Source organism: Elgaria multicarinata, chromosome 2 (assembly GCF_023053635.1).
Source record: "Elgaria multicarinata webbii isolate HBS135686 ecotype San Diego chromosome 2, rElgMul1.1.pri, whole genome shotgun sequence".
In the NCBI taxonomy this organism is placed as follows: domain Eukaryota; kingdom Metazoa; phylum Chordata; class Lepidosauria; order Squamata; family Anguidae; genus Elgaria; species Elgaria multicarinata.
Genome location: NC_086172.1, coordinates 130,789,610 through 130,807,214, shown reverse-complemented (window position 1 = coordinate 130,807,214; position 17,605 = coordinate 130,789,610). Strand labels below are relative to the sequence as shown.

At 44.1% G+C, this 17,605-nt stretch overlaps 1 protein-coding gene across 1 annotated transcript in view; it reads left to right on the top strand.

Moving 5' to 3' along the window:
* Window positions 1–16,939, top strand: part of CHP1 (calcineurin like EF-hand protein 1) — a 31,690-nt gene extending 14,751 nt beyond the window's left edge. Inside the window, exons 3-7 of the mRNA XM_063117701.1 lie at window positions 6,702–6,782; window positions 7,785–7,912; window positions 9,451–9,512; window positions 14,211–14,333; window positions 15,244–16,939. Coding sequence (XP_062973771.1) covers window positions 6,702–6,782; window positions 7,785–7,912; window positions 9,451–9,512; window positions 14,211–14,333; window positions 15,244–15,297 — 448 coding nt within the window. The 3' untranslated portion in view covers window positions 15,298–16,939. The remainder of the gene's footprint in view (window positions 1–6,701; window positions 6,783–7,784; window positions 7,913–9,450; window positions 9,513–14,210; window positions 14,334–15,243) is intronic.
* The last annotated feature ends 666 nt before the right edge of the window (window positions 16,940–17,605 follow it).

Genomic DNA, 17,605 nt, shown 5'->3' with positions numbered 1-17,605 from the left:
ATTTTTCCAGTTTAAATCTATTTTCTTTGGAAATTAATGTTTCTCCCCTCGGGACAAATTGCAGCTTAAAGAAGTATGTTATTTAAACCAGGGAAATGACGCAAGTTAAACGTTAACTACCCCTCTCCCAGTACTGCAGGACTGATCCAAATTGTACCCCAGTTCCCCAGCTACTTTAAAATTAAGGGGGAAAAACAAGAGAACTGTGTAACATCTTGCTTGGCCACACAAATACAAAGACTCTACAGTATATAAATAGCATGTATTTATTACATTTATATCTTGTCTTTTTTCCTCTTGTGAGGAAAAAGATTTTCTCCCTTTTCACCCTGCAACAGCCCTGTCAGGTAGGTTAGGCCGAGAGTCAGTGGCTGGTCCAAAGTCACCCAGTGAGCTTCCTGGCTGAGTGGGCACTAGAACCCAGATCACCCAAGTTGCAGACCAACACTCTAACCACCACACTGACAATATAGTGTCTATATTGTACTAATGTATACATATTGTGAAGGAGTTCTCTATTCTTGGTCAGTACCATCATTGGGGGTGTGGTCATAGGAGAAGGAGTCCATTCTAGGTATAGGAAACCTTATTACGTATGACCATAATGCAAAGCTCATAGAGCATAAAAAGAGAAACTTAGACTATATTGGGAGCAGAAGAGATATGGACAAGTGGGGTGGAAGAGTAGCAGTATAAATAGTTACATTCATAATGGCCATCCAGCCACCATCTTGAAAATGGAGTTCTGGCAACCTACTTATTTGGTGTTACCCTGGCAGAATATGATTGCATATAAGTATTTTAATTACAACTGGTAGAAATTTGTTCTTCTTCGTGGTCTCTGTGCCTCACACAAATGGGCTCTGCGTCTGCGCGAAGCCCCGCTTCGGGAAATTTCTATAGCTAAGAGCCATTTTGGGCAGGAACCCTCCCGTCTCCACTGCACATGTGCAGGAGGGTTCCTGCCCAGATTCCCCAGTTCTTCTTTGACCATCTTCATGACTGCCTCGTCAGGAACCTTCTCTGTTTTAAAAACAACAAAATAGCTAAGACTTACCTGATTTTTTCTTGGTTTTCTTCCCCTTTAACTTTCCTCTTCAGCTTTCCTTCCTAAAATATTAAAAATAATAATAATTTACCTCATTATTCTGCTCCTTTCTTTAACTCTATCTTGGACCACATGGGCCCCAAGGCCCCATTCAAAAAGTGTGCCCGCTGTGGGACAAAGCTACCACCTTCGGACGGCCACAACTTCTGCATCATTTGCCTTGGAGAAGGACATAAAGTTGACGCTTGCCCTCACTGCCAAGCCTTCTCGAAACAGACAAGGAAAGGAGGCATAGGGCTGACAAACTGCAGGCCGAGCTGTGGGAGAGAGCACTCGCGGTGGTAGATAAACCGACCATGGCTACTGAACAAGAGTCATCAGTGCCTCCAGCTCCTTTCGTGCCTTCATCTAGTCGAGTAGACAGACCCCGCCAGGACCCCCCCGTAACACCGGGGCGCTCCTTAACTGCCTCAGTAGCAAAAAAGCTATCAAAGAAGGCAAGGACTCCTAAGTCCACAGAACTCTCAAAGAAAAAGAAGACAAAAGCGACCCATAAGCATGGCCACAAGACCAAGACATCGACATCGACTAAAGTGACGCCGTCCACCCCTGTTCGACCATCAACAGTTCAAATGGCTTCGATAATTGTCCCAGTGACATCGATGGTCGAGCCAATACATACCGCTTCATTGTCGGAGGGTGAAATAAGAGATAGTACATCCCTTCAACGAATGAACCAACAGAATTCGGGTCAAGCAGATTCTCAACCCCAATAAGGGACTTACATGCTCCTGCAGAGGGTAGACAGGATTATCGTAGATCACCTATTCCTTTTGATCGCAGATCAGACCATCAATGCTCACCCGACTTGGTCCATTCTGTGTGGTCCGTCAACAGTTGATATAGAGAAAGGAGGGCCGACGTCTGGACCTAATGGGCCGCAGGTTCTACTCAACAGCATCACTAAGCCTGAAGGTGTCCAATTATCAAGCCACAATGGCTAGATACCAATTATTTTTATGGGACAAAATTATGTTGGTGTGTGATAATTTGGGAGATGATCACAGGGATTTGGCAAGAGTTTTCCACTCTGAAGCGGCTAAAATGGCACGTCAGCAGAGATAACTACTGCAAGACACCAAGCTGATTGCAGGGTAGTAGCTCTTAGAAGCTCTTAGAAGCATGGCTGAGGTCAACAGGACTATCGCAGGAAGCCAAAACTCGAATTGAGAGCTTTCCCTTTGATGGCACAGGCCTTTTCAATTCTACGACTGATCAGGCTATGGGCACTGTTCAAAAGGCCAGAATTACGGCAAGGAAGATGGGATTAGTTTCTACTCAACAGCACTTTAAACTCAAAAGATGGTACAGGCAGCTGGGATTTAACGCGGCAAGATACCAGACAGACAGACCATCGTTTAAGCAACCTTCTCTACCTCAACAAGGGAAGAAGCAGTTTCCAACATCAAAACACAGATTTCAACGTCGTAAACCAGACTACACACAGAATCGACACCTTTAACTCCCCTTGTGGGCACCCCCTTTGGCGATCGTCTCTCGACGTCGAGGGAGGCATGGAATCGACTCACCTCAGATAAATGGGTACTCTCCATCATCGAAAGAGGCTACAAGATAGAGTTCGATTCTTTACCACCCTTGGGAGTCCTGAGAACGACTGCACCATCAGCGCCACTTCAGCAGGAGGTCCACTCACTTTTAAAAAAGGGAGCGATAATACCAGTACCCAAAGGACAAATTACAAGGGGATTCTATTCCCGCTATTTCACCATTCCAAAGACCGATGGAGGCGTCTGCCCGATATTAGACCTACGAGACATAAACACCTTCATTACATCAAGGAGGTTCTGTATGGTTTCCCTTCCTACAATTCTCCCACTACTCACAAGGAACTCCTGGTTCGCCTCTATAGATCTCAAGGATGCTTACTTCCACGTAGCTATTCACCACCACATCCAGCAATACCTACGCTTCGCCATAGGCCATTGACCTTTCCAATTCCGCGTACTGCCATTTGGACTCGCAACAGTACCCAGGGTGTTTACCAAATGTATCGTGGTGGTCTGCGCTCACCTGAGAAGCCGAGGGATACAAATACACCCCTACAACGACGACTGGCTCATAGTCGCAGACTCAAGGATCACCCTACAGCAGCACTTATGCTACGTGCAGAATTTAATGGTGGATCTGGGGCTAATAATAAACAGAGGAAAATCAAATCTCATCCAACCAGAACTATAAAGTTTATAGGTGCAATTTTGGACTCAAACACCACCAAAGCCTATCTGCCAGTTGACAGAGCTCTCACCATCGAGAACATAGCGGACGTCTTCATGAAGCAACAGAGAACTATTGCTCACACTATACAGAGACTGTTGGGGCTGATAGCATCGACTACCATGGTTGTCCCCATTGCGAGGCTCAAGATGAGATGCTTACAGTTAAGGTTCAACAAGATGTTCAACCCACTAAGGAATGCCAGTTCCCTCTCTTTGCCACCGAGAGTAGCCAGATCCTTGAAATGGTGGACGAATCGTCACAACCTTTTACGAGGCGTACCATTCAACCTGTCAAGGCCATCAAAATTAATCACGACGGAAACATCTTGCACAGGATGGGGAGCTCATCTCGACGCATTAAAGGTGCAGGGCCTGTGGTCAACCAGAGAGAAAAATGCGCACATCAACTATCTCGAACTGCTTGCAGTCCAAAAGGCTCTCAGAGCTTTCGACATCCGCAGCCACCACGTGCAAGGAACATCAGACAACACGACGGTCGTGTTCTATATCAACAAGCAAGGAGGAACAAAATCTTTACCCTTGACCAGACTTACCATACACATCTGGGAATGGTGCGTTCGATGTCGAATCTCCCTCACTGCCGTCCACATAGCGGGGCTATCCAACGTACTGGCAGACACTCTCAGCAGAGAGTCATTAATAGTACACGAGTGGAGGATCCATCCTGTAGTCATCAAAGAAGTTTTTCATCTCTGGGGGAAACTGGAGCTAGATCTGTTCGCAACAAGGAACAACACAGTCTGTCATCAATTCTGCAGCAGAGCAGGAGTTGGACAAGGTTCCCTAGGAGATGCATTTCTCCAGGACTAGAACAGTCACTTCTTGTATCTATTCCCTCTGTTTCCCCTTATAACGAGGACACTTGCCAAGATTATTCACGACAAGGCGAATAGCATAATCTTGACCCCCTGGTGGACCAGACAGAATTGGTTTGCAACCCTACTAAACAGGTCACAGGGTCTTTTCATCCGGCTCCCAACGAGATGAGACCTACTGTTCCAAGGTCAGGGCCAGATATACCATCCAGACCTCGACACATTACATATGACAGTGTGGAGGCTGAGCCCCCAGTAGTGAAGGAGGACTGGGCAATCAAAATCCAGGCAGTTTTAGATGCAGCCCTCAAACCGTCAACGCAAAGGAGTTATAATAAGAAATGGGCTACCTTTACTGACTTTGCTACTCAACAAGGGTTCTTACCCTCAAACTGCTCGGTTGATCAAGTCCTGTCGTTCCTGTTAGTTTTAATGGACAAAGGACTTAAAGTTTCCTCATTAAAAGTGTATTTAGCAGCTATTTCTCATTTTCATAACTGCATTGAGGGGTTTAGGTTTTTTTCACACCCTACTGTTAAATGTTTTTTTGAAGGGTTTATTAAACTTAAAAATCCTCCAGTAAGGAACTTTTCGCCGACATGGAGTTTATCTGTGGTTCTGCATGCACTCTCAGCATGGCCTTTCGAGCCAGTAGGAACTACTGACTTATGATTTCTTACCCTAAAAGTAGTTTTTCTGGTGGCAGTTACATCTGCAAGGCATGCCTGTGAACTATGTGCATTAAGAATAGACGAATCTTACCTAGTCTTCCACCTGGATAAGGTAGTTCTTCGGCCATATATTCAATTTTTACCTAAGGTTGTTTCTAGTTTTCATGTTAACTAAGACATTGTCCTACCGGCAGTTTTTCCTTCTCCCTCATCTCCTTTGGAAAAGACACTACACTCATTAGATGTCAGAAGGGCTTTAGCCTTCTATCAGGATTGCACTGCTTCCTTACGCCAATCGCAATGATTATTTCTGTGTCATGGACAGCATAACAAGGGCCTGGCAGTGTCATCTCAGAGACTTTCTTCTTGGCTGGTGCAATGCATTACCTTGGCCTATCAACTGCAGAAGTTGGAACCTCCAACGTCAATCAGGGGGCACGCCACAAGGGCTGTAGCCACTTCATCAGCTTTTCATTGTGGAGTATCAGTGCCTGAGATATGCAGGGCAGCAACATGGGCTCGACCAACGACATTTGTGTCACACTACAAACTTGATGTCAGGTCCAAATCCGACTGCTCCTTTGGCAGAGCAGTGCTGTCGTCTATCGTCACATAAGGACACCAACCCTCCTCCGGTGAGTAAAGCTTGCTAATCGCCCATATGTGTGATGTACAGAGACCACGAAGAAGAAGGACAGGTTGCTTACCTGTAACTGTGGTTCTTCGAGTGGTCAACTGTGCAGTCACACAACCCGCCCACCATACTCCCCTCTTGGTGTCTGTCTGTCTGTCTATCTATCTATCTATCTATCTATTATTATTATTATTATTATTAATGTTTACTTATAGTAATTTTTTCAGATGCACCTGTAGGTGTTGGTATTCCTCAGACGAGGCTTTTGGGTTTCAGAAGAACTGGGGAATCTGGGCGGGAACACTCCTACACATGCACAGTGGAGACGGGAGGGTTCCCGCCCAAAATGGCTCTTAGCTATAGAAATTTCCCATAGCGGGGCTTCGTGCAGGCGAAGAGCCCATATGTGTGACTGCACAGATGACCACTCGAAGAACCACAGTTACAGGTAAGCAACCTGTCCTTGTTTTTAAATGAAGGCTGAGATGACTAGGATTCTAGGAAAGCTATCAGATTCTGAATTAAAGACAATATTTTGTAAATCACTTGTCACAAATATTTGCCCCAGAAGTCTTTGCATCTTGCTTGCAATATTCCTGCACCAACCTACATAACAGGGTACCATGTGTCCAAGACGGAACACTTTTTAAAATGTATTTTGCTTATAACCATTATTATGTATTTGATATGTTCAATGCTCTTATATCAAATGTGAATCAAGTAGAAGCTGCTTAAAATGTTAAAGTAAAAGATAAAAATACATGTTTAATCTCAAAGTCTTCTAATTAAAAACTGTGTTAATATTAGGGATTTTGTAAGCTTACAGTTTCTGTGGTGACACTTTGTTCTTGGAATATGGCATGGGACACTTTACCTGCTGATCCATGATCCAGCTAAATACAAAAATCCCATATCATAGAATCCAAATTTGTCACACTGCACAGTCACAACAATGCCTCATCTGAAGTTCAGTACTTTTATGATCAGTGAGTATTGATTATGAACAATGCTATTGATTATAAACAATGCTTTGAGCTGGACATAACTTTCTCCTTACCTTGATCCCCTTTTAAGAAAAACATTCAGAACCGTTATGTGGTATCTGAATCGTAAATAGCAGTCAGTCTTATTACACAAAATGAAAGCTTAACATGGGTGTTCTGAGGTTTTACTACTACTGCTAAAGAACTGATGTGGATTTCTTTGAAATTGTAGCCGTGAAGATTTTCAACGCATTCCAGAACTTGCCATCAACCCGCTAGGAGACCGGATTATCAATGCCTTTTTTCCAGAAGGGTAATGCATTTTCTAAATTAGACTTCATTGATTAATGTGGAATGTTTCTAGGATACATGTGGATTCTTAAATGCCAATCTCCTGGGACTTCAGATCTTATGCTGATAATTAGTGAATAGCTGGAATTTCTTCTGTGATGTTTCAAGAATATTTGTAGTAAAAGTAGTGGCTCAGCATCTAGACAATCCTCTCAAAGCAGCAGTGTTTCAGTAGCCTCTGCTAGTCAAGGTCTCTATTTAGGATCTTCAAGTAGTAGCTACTTAAACTTTTATTAAAATTAGGCATTTCTTTAAGTTGGATTGACTTCCTTTTATACTGTTGCTGAGTGTCTTCTCTGAACACACCTATGCCCATACACACGCACAGAGATACAAGTATATATCTAAGGGATCTTTTAACATTGGTTGTATTGTGTCTAGGCAGATTTGTTCCTCCACCTCTCTCTTATACACACATGCATATATTAAAAAGGAAACTTTTTTTATTGAGCAGGAATTAAAATGTTCAAATGATCAATTAGGATGAATTGGCTTGTTGGAATGTTAATAAGACACATATAAATTCTAATATGGATTCAATCAATTCATATAGGACTATAAGTAATAGTATCTTGTCCTGCCAAATATTTGGGCTGAAATGTTTTCATGTTGCCCCATTTATCAAATGGTACCAAAAACTTGTTAACTCACCTCACAAACACTGTATTTTAAGAAAGAAAGAAAATACTAGCGGAGAGCTGAAAACCTGATTACTTCCCAGTTGAGGCTACATCTAATGTCCTGATATTTTACATTTTTGAGATGATAATTCAGCATTGTTCAATTGAACAGCAACATAATTCTATTCTGTACTGGCTAGAAAGGAGTCCAGTTGTGTGCATAGACTAATTATAGGAAAATAGCAGCAACGTTTTCATAATATTCCACAAACTCCAGTAAATTTGTTTGTTCATACTTAATAGAATCCATAACTTTGATGGATTGTGTGTCAATCCCTTTGTAGAGAGGACCAGGTGAATTTCCGTGGATTTATGAGAACTTTGGCCCACTTCCGACCCATTGAAGATAATGAGAAAAGCAAAGACCAGAATGGGCCAGAACCACTTAATAGCCGGAGCAACAAGTTGCACTGTAAGATATTTTTAATTGTACATCTGTTCAGACTTATTGCATTGCTTTGTGTCCTACCTTGTAATCCTGATCTTAGAATCTGTCCCCTCTTTCTTTATATGTAGTTTAGAGTTAGCCACAAATCTTAAGGAAGCAAAAGCAGAAAGAGTTCTAAAAGTGAAACTTGAATTTATACCATTTGTTAAAGCAAAGCTCTTATTTTCATATTTGAGTGTGCATCCTTTTATCATAACATTTGTCCCTTTTCTACAGGAGATATTTAATGTCAATTATACCCACAAAGATGCACGATCAGGTTAAATCTACTTCATTCTTGATACTCCTGATACCTTCTCAACCAGTGCTATAATTGTTTGTACACTAAGCCTGTTCAAAAGTATCTGCCCAGGGACTCACAAACTACAAACACATCAGACAAAGGGAAGAGTAAAAGAAGGGGGAAGAGTTAAATTACAAAAATTAACCTTGGAATTGGGAAGAATTTCAGACCAATTCTTGTCATGGAAATATTTATAGGATTTAACAGGAGATTAAGGGTTTTTTATAAAGTAACTCTCTCTACCATGTAAATATCTTACTTCGTGCTTCTAGAGATACATCTACAATCTTATCTCAGGTCTAGTGTTGTCCCCTCTCCTCTATCTGGCACTTTGTTCTAAAAACACTCTTATTGCTCTGATCACATGACATCCCTCCTTTAATCCCAACACTGGTTTCCTGTCCACTCCAAGATTACTTATAAGATCCTGCACCTTGCTTTTAAAGCTCTTCATGGCTCTTACCTCTTTTCTCTTATCCCAATTCATCCCTGTTCCAGCTCTGCCATGCTCAGCTGTCAAATGTCTCCTCCTCAAATGACTCCTATTTCCTTTGCCATCCCTCATGCATGGAACTACTTCCCAGAACACTTGTGTAATGCCATCTCTCTTATTTCCTGAAAATCCTTCCTGAATATTCACTTTTACCACGAGGTCTTGGGCTCAACTCTCTAGTTTTCATGCCCCACTGCTGAGGTCTCCAACCATTTTGGGGCCATGGATGCATTTAAAAATGTAAGAAACTATTATGGGTGCTACAACAATGCCAAGGGGGCAAGGAACATGCTCATGTAACTGACTATAAGACAAGGGGCCGGGTCTGAGCCCTAAAATATCTACTAATTCACCTCGTCTTCCCTCCATGTCTCTCTTCCGTATGTATGCATGTACACACTAAGTGCATGCATCTGTTTGTGCCCTCATCTGCCGCCCCCCTGACCTCAATCTTCCCTTTCTAAGGCTGAAGTCCTATGCATGTTTACATGGGAGTAAGTCCCATTGAACTTAGTCATCCATAGATAGGATTCCTCTGTCTCTATCACATCCACCAGACCAAATCTCCCAGACTCAATGGAAAGTAAAGATTCTTCCTGCTTCTCTTCCCAAGCTTTTCTCACTTGGAGCCACATATTGCCTAGACTCAGGGTTTTACATGATGCACTCTGTATATGGTAACAGTGAGAAAAGATGACTAACCTTGAATTTCGTTCTTTTCCCTAGTTGCTTTTCAGCTATATGATCTGGATAAAGATGACAAGATTTCTCGAGAGGAGCTGCTTCAGGTGGGTTATATTTATTTATTTATTTATTTATTTATTACATTTTTATACCGCCCAATAGCCGAAGCTCTCTGGGCGGTTCACAAAAATTAAAATCATCATAAAACAACCAACAAGTTAAAAATACAAATACAAAATACAATATAAAAAGCACAACCAGGATAAAACCACGCAGCAAAATTGATATAAGGTTAAAATACAGAGTTAAAACAGTATAATTTAAATTTAAGTTAAAATTAAGTGTTAAAATACTGAGTGAATAAAAAGGTCTTCAGCTGGCGACGAAAGGAGTACAGTGTAGGCGCCAGGCGGACCTCTCTGGGGAGCTCATTCCACAACCGGGGTGCCACAGCGGAGAAAGCCCTCCTCCTAGTAGCCACCTGCCTCACTTCCTTTGGCAGGGGCTCACGGAGAAGGGCCCCTGTAGATGATCTTAAGGTCCGGGTAGGTACATATGGGAGGAGGCGTTCCTTCAAATAACCTGGCCCCAAACCGTTTAGGGCTTTAAATGTCAATACCAGCACTTTGAATCGGGCCCGGACCTGGACTGGCAGCCAATGAAGTTGTAAAAGGACTGGCGTAATGTGATCTCGCCAGCCAGTCCCTGTTAGTAGACGGGCTGCCTTGTTTTGTACCAGCTGAAGCTTCCGGACCGTTTTCAAAGGCAGCCCCACATATAACGCATTGCAGTAATCCAAACGAGAGGTTATCAGAGCATGGATAACTGTAGCTAGGCTATCACTGTCCAGATAAGGGCGCAGTTGGTATATCAGCCTAAGCTGATAAAAGGTGCTCTTTGCCACTGAGTTCACCTGTGCCTCAAGTGACAGTTCTGGATCGAAGAGCACCCCCAAACTACGGACCCGATCCTTTAGGGAGAGTGCAACCCCGTCCAGGACAGGGCAAACATCACCTCGCCGGACAAATGAACCACCCGCTAACAGTACCTCCGTCTTGTCTGGATTGAGTCTCAGTTTGTTAGCCCTCATCCAGTCCATTACCGTGCCCAGGCACTGGTTCAGAACAGTCACTGCCTCACCTGGGTTTGATGAAAAGGAAAGGTAGAGCTGGGTGTCATCCGCATATTGATGACACCTCAGTCCACATCTCCGGATAACCTCCCCCAGCGGCTTCATGTATATGTTAAACAGCATAGGGGATAAAATAGAGCCCTGCGGAACCCCATGGCTTAGGAGCCACGGCACAGAGCAATAATCCCCCAGCACCACCTTCTGGAATCGGCCATCCAAGTAGGAGCGGAACCACTGCAACGCAGTACCTCCAACTCCCAGTTCAGACAACCTATCCAGAAGGATACCATGGTCGATGGTATCGAAGGCCGCTGAGAGGTCCAGGAGAACCAACAGGGTCGCACTCCCCCTGTCTCTCTCCCGACAGAGGTCATCCCACAGGGCGACCAAGGCAGTTTCTGTTCCAAAACCAGGCCTGAAACCCGATTGAGATGGATCTAGATAATCCGTTTCATTCAAGAGTGCCTGGAGTTGTCCTGCAACCACCCGCTCAAGCACCTTGCCCAGGAAAGGGATATTAGCCACCGGCCTGTAGTTGTTAACATCTTCCGGGTCCAGATTAGGCTTCTTCAGGAGTGGTCTAATTACTGCCTCTTTTAAAGAGGCCGGCACCACTCCCTCTCTCAAGGAGGCATTTACAACCTCCTGGACCCAGCCGGCGATCCCCTCCTTATTTGATGTAATGAGCCACGAGGGGCAAGGGTCAAGCACACAGGAGGTCGACCGGACTTGGCCAAGCACCTTGTCCACATCCTCGGGCCTCAATAACTGAAACTCATCCAATAAAACTGAGCCGGACGGCGCTCTGAACGCCTCTACTAGTGGTGCTGCATTAAGTGTGGTGTCCAATTCATGACGAATCTGAGCGACTTTATCTTCAAAGTGCCGTGCAAACTCGTCACAGCGTGCTACCGAGGGTTCAACTATCTCACGCCCTGGCCCAGAGTGTAACAGGCCACGAACCACTCGGAAAAGCTCCGCCGGACGACACCGAGAAGACGCAATGCTGGTGGAAAAGAACTGCCTCTTTGCCACCCTCACCGCCACAGAGTAGGCTCGATAGTGAGCTCTAGCCCGTGTTCGATCAGACCCAGCACGAGTTTTCCTCCACCTGCGTTCTAGCCGTCTCCCCTCTTGCTTCATCGCCCTCAGCTCAGATGTATACCAAGGAGCTGACCGGGCTCTGCTCAGAGGGAGAGGACGCTTGGGCGCGATCGTGTCAACCGCCCGAGTCATCTCTGCATTCCACAGAGCGACCTGGGCTTCGACAGGAGCACCGGCCATATCAGCAGGAAAATCCCCCAGAGCCCTCTGGAATCCATCGGAGTCCATTAGCCTCCGGGGGCGGACCATTTTAATAGGCCCCCCACCCTTGCAGAGGGGAAAGGCCGCCGAGAGTCTAAACCTCAGTAGGAAGTGATCCGACCATGACAAGGGGGTAGATGTTAGTTCCCCCACTTCCAGATCACCATCTTCCTGTCCAGTTGAGAAAACCAGATCAAGTGTGTGTCCCTTTGCATGTGTTGGGCCGATGACATGTTGAGACAGCCCCATGGTTGTCATGGCAGCCATGAAGTCCTGAGCCGCTCCGGATACAGCAGCCTCGGCATGGAAGTTGAGATCCCCCAGAACCACCATCCTGGGGGTCCTCAACACCAGGTCCGAGACAACCTCCGTCAGCTCAGGCAGGGAGACTGTTGGGCAGCGGGGTGGACGGTACACCAGCAGAATCCCTAATCTGTCTCGAGTACCCAACACACAGTACAAACACTCCAGACCAGCACTCGACTGAACAGGAAGCCCAGAGAGGGAGATTGTATTCCTATAGACCACGGCAACCCCCCCTCCCCGGCCCTCGAGTCTGTGCTGGTGCTGCACCGAGTACCCAGGAGGGCAGAGCTGGGTGAGAGCAACCCCACCCAGTTCACCCACCCAGGTCTCAGTGATGCATACCAAGTCAGCCCCCTCATCCACAATCAAATCATGGATGAGGGAGATTTTATTCTGGACTGACCTGGCGTTCAGCAGCAGCACCACCAGACCCGAGAGCAAGCTGATATGGCCACCAGGAACTATCCGGTTGGGGTAGGAACCAGAAGAGGGAATAGCTGTAAGGAATCTATCCCCTCTTCTCCTCATCTGGCCTGTTCCTCCCCTAGCACCATACCTCCCCCTACCCGTGACCACAGTTATGTGGGCATCCCCGTATCCCCCAGAGCTCCCCAGGCACATATTAAAAAGTAATTAAAATGTATTTTACAATTTGCTGCTGGTTGGCTGGTTGGAGATCTTGCAGGTACAGTAGTATGGTATCTCCTATGGGCGCCGCACTCTGCGCGTCGCCGAGGCGCAGCCTCTGGCAGGCTGTAGATGTACCTGTTAGGGAGAGGTGGAGCACTCAGTCAGCTGACGCCCAGCAGGTGAGGGGAGAGACTGCAGAGGGAAGCCCCAGCAGTCCCTGTTCTTCTTTTCCCCCCACCAGCCAAACACACCCCACCTTCCCAGCCTCTGGCAGGCTGCAGATGTACCTGTTAGGGAGAGGTGGAGCACTCAGTCAGCTGACGCCCAGCAGGTGAGGGGAGAGACTGCAGAGGGAAGCCCCAGCAGTCCCTGTTCTTCTTTTCCCCCCACCAGCCAAACACACCCCACCTTCCCAGCCTCTGGCAGGCTGCAGATGTACCTGTTAGGGAGAGGTGGAGCACTCAGTCAGCTGACGCCCAGCAGGTGAGGGGAGAGACTGCAGAGGGAAGCCCCAGCAGTCCCTGTTCTTCTTTTCCCCCCACCAGCCAAACACACCCCACCTTCCCAGCCTCTGGCAGGCTGCAGATGTACCTGTTAGGGAGAGGTGGAGCACTCAGTCAGCTGACGCCCAGCAGGTGAGGGGAGAGACTGCAGAGGGAAGCCCCAGCAGTCCCTGTTAAGCTTACACAGCCCATAGATTAACTGTATATTTTTCAGATCACTGTTTAATTTTAGCCTTTAAGGCAAAGCCCTTCATTGAACCTCATTAAAGATGAAATTAAGGAATGAAATAGTATACAGTAAATGTAACATAATTGGCATTTGGGAATTTCTGTATAGGCTTTTTAAAATATGGTCCTATTTGGGAATTGCTGTATAGATTTTTTAAAAAGTATAATCCTGAAATTATTCCACACTATAGCAGATTTAAAGTAAACTATGGAAGGTTCATCTAAATTAAATCAGCTCTTTGTGTGAATTGAGAAATTATATGGCAGCAATTCTGATCTACCTCTTGTAGGTTTACTTTCTATCCTTTCCTGTTTCAGTCATATTTATAGCTTCATTTTGTGAAGTATCGGGTTTGTATTCTCTTTGGAACATGTAACAATTTGAGGCAATTAGAACTTTGAAACAAAATGTAAACGTTTTACCTGAAATTTGCATTTTTTACGCAGAAGTTATTGTCAAGCAAAAGGTAGCATAAACTCTTCTTTAAATTATGTTTTCGGAATTCCAGGTTGATGGTATCAAATGAAGCTGCACTGATGTCCTTACTTTTAGAAAGAGCTTCCCATTAACTTTAAAATATGGCTGTACTTGACTGGTATCTTCCTGAACACTGAGCTTGATAGAATATTTCTTGTTACTTAGATTAAAAAAACAAAAACCTAGTATCTCATTCCTCTTGGATTTCTGTACACTGCAGGTGTTGCGGATGATGGTTGGTGTAAACATCTCTGATGAGCAGCTGGGCAGCATTGCTGACAGAACAATCCAGGAGGCCGATCAAGATGGTGATAGTGCAATCTCCTTTGCAGAGTTTGTTAAGGTTAGGAAGTAATTTTAATGATGACAAATGTGATTGCTCAAGTCCTAGGATTTCTTAACCAGATCTGCAAACAAATGAATAGGTGGCTTACAAATATATTGGGTTGGATCCAACAGTGCCCTTGCACAGGTGGTGCAGGCACACTGGTGGTGGCACACACATGGACCTACCAATGGCAGCCATGATGTCGTGCTTCCATGGGCAAGTGCTGAAACGAGTAGAAACACTCATTTCTGGAATGGGCAGGTCCAGAAATTAGTGTTTCTGCTCATTTTGATGCTGTATCACTGCAGCCAGTGGTGGGGGCTGAACACGCCACCGCAACCACCATGCTTGGGTCGTGCCCATGTAAAGACACTATTGGGTCCAACCCATTCTTTTCAATGTGCACAATGTCTTCAATTATTTTACTACTTTTGATGTCTAAACATAAATGGGCAGAGGTGAGGCCTTCTGTTTTGTAGCAATTGCAAGCTTGATTATTAATACATTTAAGGGGAAAGAACTTGATATTTCAGCCACTGTGACAATATCAGTAACTGTCCCAGGGCATGGTATGAGGGTATATGACTTTGCTAAAGGTAATCTGGTCTGAGTCTGGTTAGTACCTAGATGGGAGATTGCCTGGGGAATCTATATATGCTTTTTTGAGTTCTGTCACAGAAGAAAGGCAGGTTTTAAACTAAATTAAAAATGTTGGGGTTGTGAAGTGCAGCAGTCATTCCCCATATAAAATGTTTTACTGATAACCCCCTAGATGAAGACCTACAAAAAGAAATGTGGAGCACAAGACCACTTGCCCAGTATGAACGATTACCTGGATTATTGTCTAGAGCAAGGCATAACATCAAAATATTGAGATAGAATTGGAATACTGTAACAAATGGTTAACAATTCTTCTTTTCCACAGGTTTTGGAGAAGGTGGATGTAGAACAAAAAATGAGCATTCGATTTCTTCACTGATCAATCAGGGTCCATTCCTTGTTATCCTCATATTTATAAGGAATATAGTTTGTTTTACTCTCCTTTCTCCTGAGCATTGCTACTGGTGCATGTGAGGTACATCTCCAAACCCTCCCCAGTTTGTTCCATCAACGTGAACATTCCTTCTGCATCAGAACAAAGGAACGTGGCTGCAGTGCAGCTTGGAATGGAGCATTGAAATGGCCTTTTCTTCACTGTTCTCTTTGCATTGCTTTTTGATTATAAATTATTTTTCCTACTGTAGTCTTCTACCATCTTATGAACTCTGAATTAGAAAGAAAGGAGGGCAAATTCCACTGAAGAGTTGGCTGAGAGCTGATTGAAGTAATGTACATCAAAAATCTGATTTGGTAATACTTGTATACTCCATTTTGTTTGTCTTAACAGAAGCTGCCTTTTCCCTCCCTCTTAGGTTTTGTTTGATAGGTATCTGTCAGTCTCCGCTAAATTTATTAAAGTAATAATTCAAGGCCAATGGTTTTGGGTTCAGGACTAAGGCTTGGAGGATTATAGCCTCTCAGTGTGTCAAATGTTATGAATTTGTCCACAGGGACGTGGGCCATCTGCCAAGGGTGAAACTTGCAATGTGGTTTACTAGTATAAGCTATTTTATTAGTAGAAGTTCAATGTCTTTCGGCTATCCCATTCCACTAGTAGGTTTTTTGTAGATTTATTTTATCTAAAATCCTCCTTGTGCTTTTGATCATCTGTTTTTCAGTGAATGTTTGCAACATTATTTTTGTTGTACAGCTGTAGTAAGCCTTGTTTTCTTACTAATTTTGCAACACTTGGCCATTTGGAATTTTCAGTTTCCAATAGGTATGTCAAAGCCCAGACTGGAAGATTGGAGAAGTACTATTTTTATTCCCTCAAATTATGTGGGAACAGTTTTTAGGAAAATGCCTAACACACATACAACATGTGGCTTAAAGTGATATTAAATCTATTTTGCTCCAAGCACCCATGCATACAGATTAAATCTGATGTTTGCTAAAGTAAATTATGTTGCAACTTCTAATCAGTACAAAACTAAGGGACTGAAAACAATGAATGTGATGAACTCTCCAAGCTGAGTTGTCTTGCTGTTAGTAAACAATTTTGTTGCATTAAATAATCAAAGCACCTTGGCAACAATTTTGCATTGTGCAACTTGAGTTTGCAGTGTTGGCTAAAAATATTTCTAATTGGTGTTCAAATGCTCTTATCCCCTGCTACTTTCATATGTCAGAATTTCTGTAAGTATTTGCGTGCATTTTAATCTAGTTGACTTAAATCTTGCACAATCTAACAATCTTTCAGAATTGCACACTATTTTACATCTTCAACTGTACATGGAAATCTATTGCTTTTTCAAACAAATGGTTAAGTTGGAAGCAACTGGGGAACAAGATTAAAAAGTGATCTCTATCAAAACATTTTAGGATTTTGATCACAATGTAACATAGGAATTTTATAATGACAAGGAAAGTGATAGTAACACCGGGATGTTAGATTTTATAGGTTGAAATGTGCTTATTTTCAAATAAGCTTTCTTCCTTTGGCTCTGTAGCTGTAATCCAGTTGTGCCTTGTCAGATCTATTGTATTCATCAACAATCCATGAATAAAATCCTTCAACCTACTGTCTTTCTACCATGAATGGAACTTTAATATGAACCCTGTTGAACAGTGCAGCAGCAGAGCTTTATTTTATCTAGTAACTTAGTAAGAGGGGGGGAAAACCAATAAGGAAAAATGGTTGTCTGGGGTAGTATATATAAACATTAGAACATCATATAAAATAAAATGTTCTTTCAAAAGCACTTAATATCAGAGTGCACAAAATAAGTGTTTGTAACTTATTTCAAGTATTGTTGGGAAGAGCTGCTCTCATTTTTAAATACTTGGGGTAATGCGTATTGTAATGCTCACAAGTGTGTAGAGGGAAAACACGCTCCATTCTATGGGCATGTCTACACCTATGGGTTTTCCGGGACGGGGCAGGGGGGTTGGATCCTGGGCTTTCTCGCTTCTGGGATTGTCCCCCAGCATGCACACACCTGAGACATTTGTGCAGCAACGTGAGCGCTATCGTGCACCAAAGTAAGTTCAAAAAGAAAGCCACCTCAAATCTTGGCGCCCAAAGATGCCAAGAGCCATCCAAGGGTTGGTGAAACTGCTGGGCCCCCTACCCCCAATGGGCATGGAGCCCCCACCCCTGGACAGCTCTGTGCCCATTTGCTGAGGCCCTACTCACAGGGAGGACCCAGGAGCCTGTGCCACACTGCCTGCTGTCCTTGGGGTGGTCC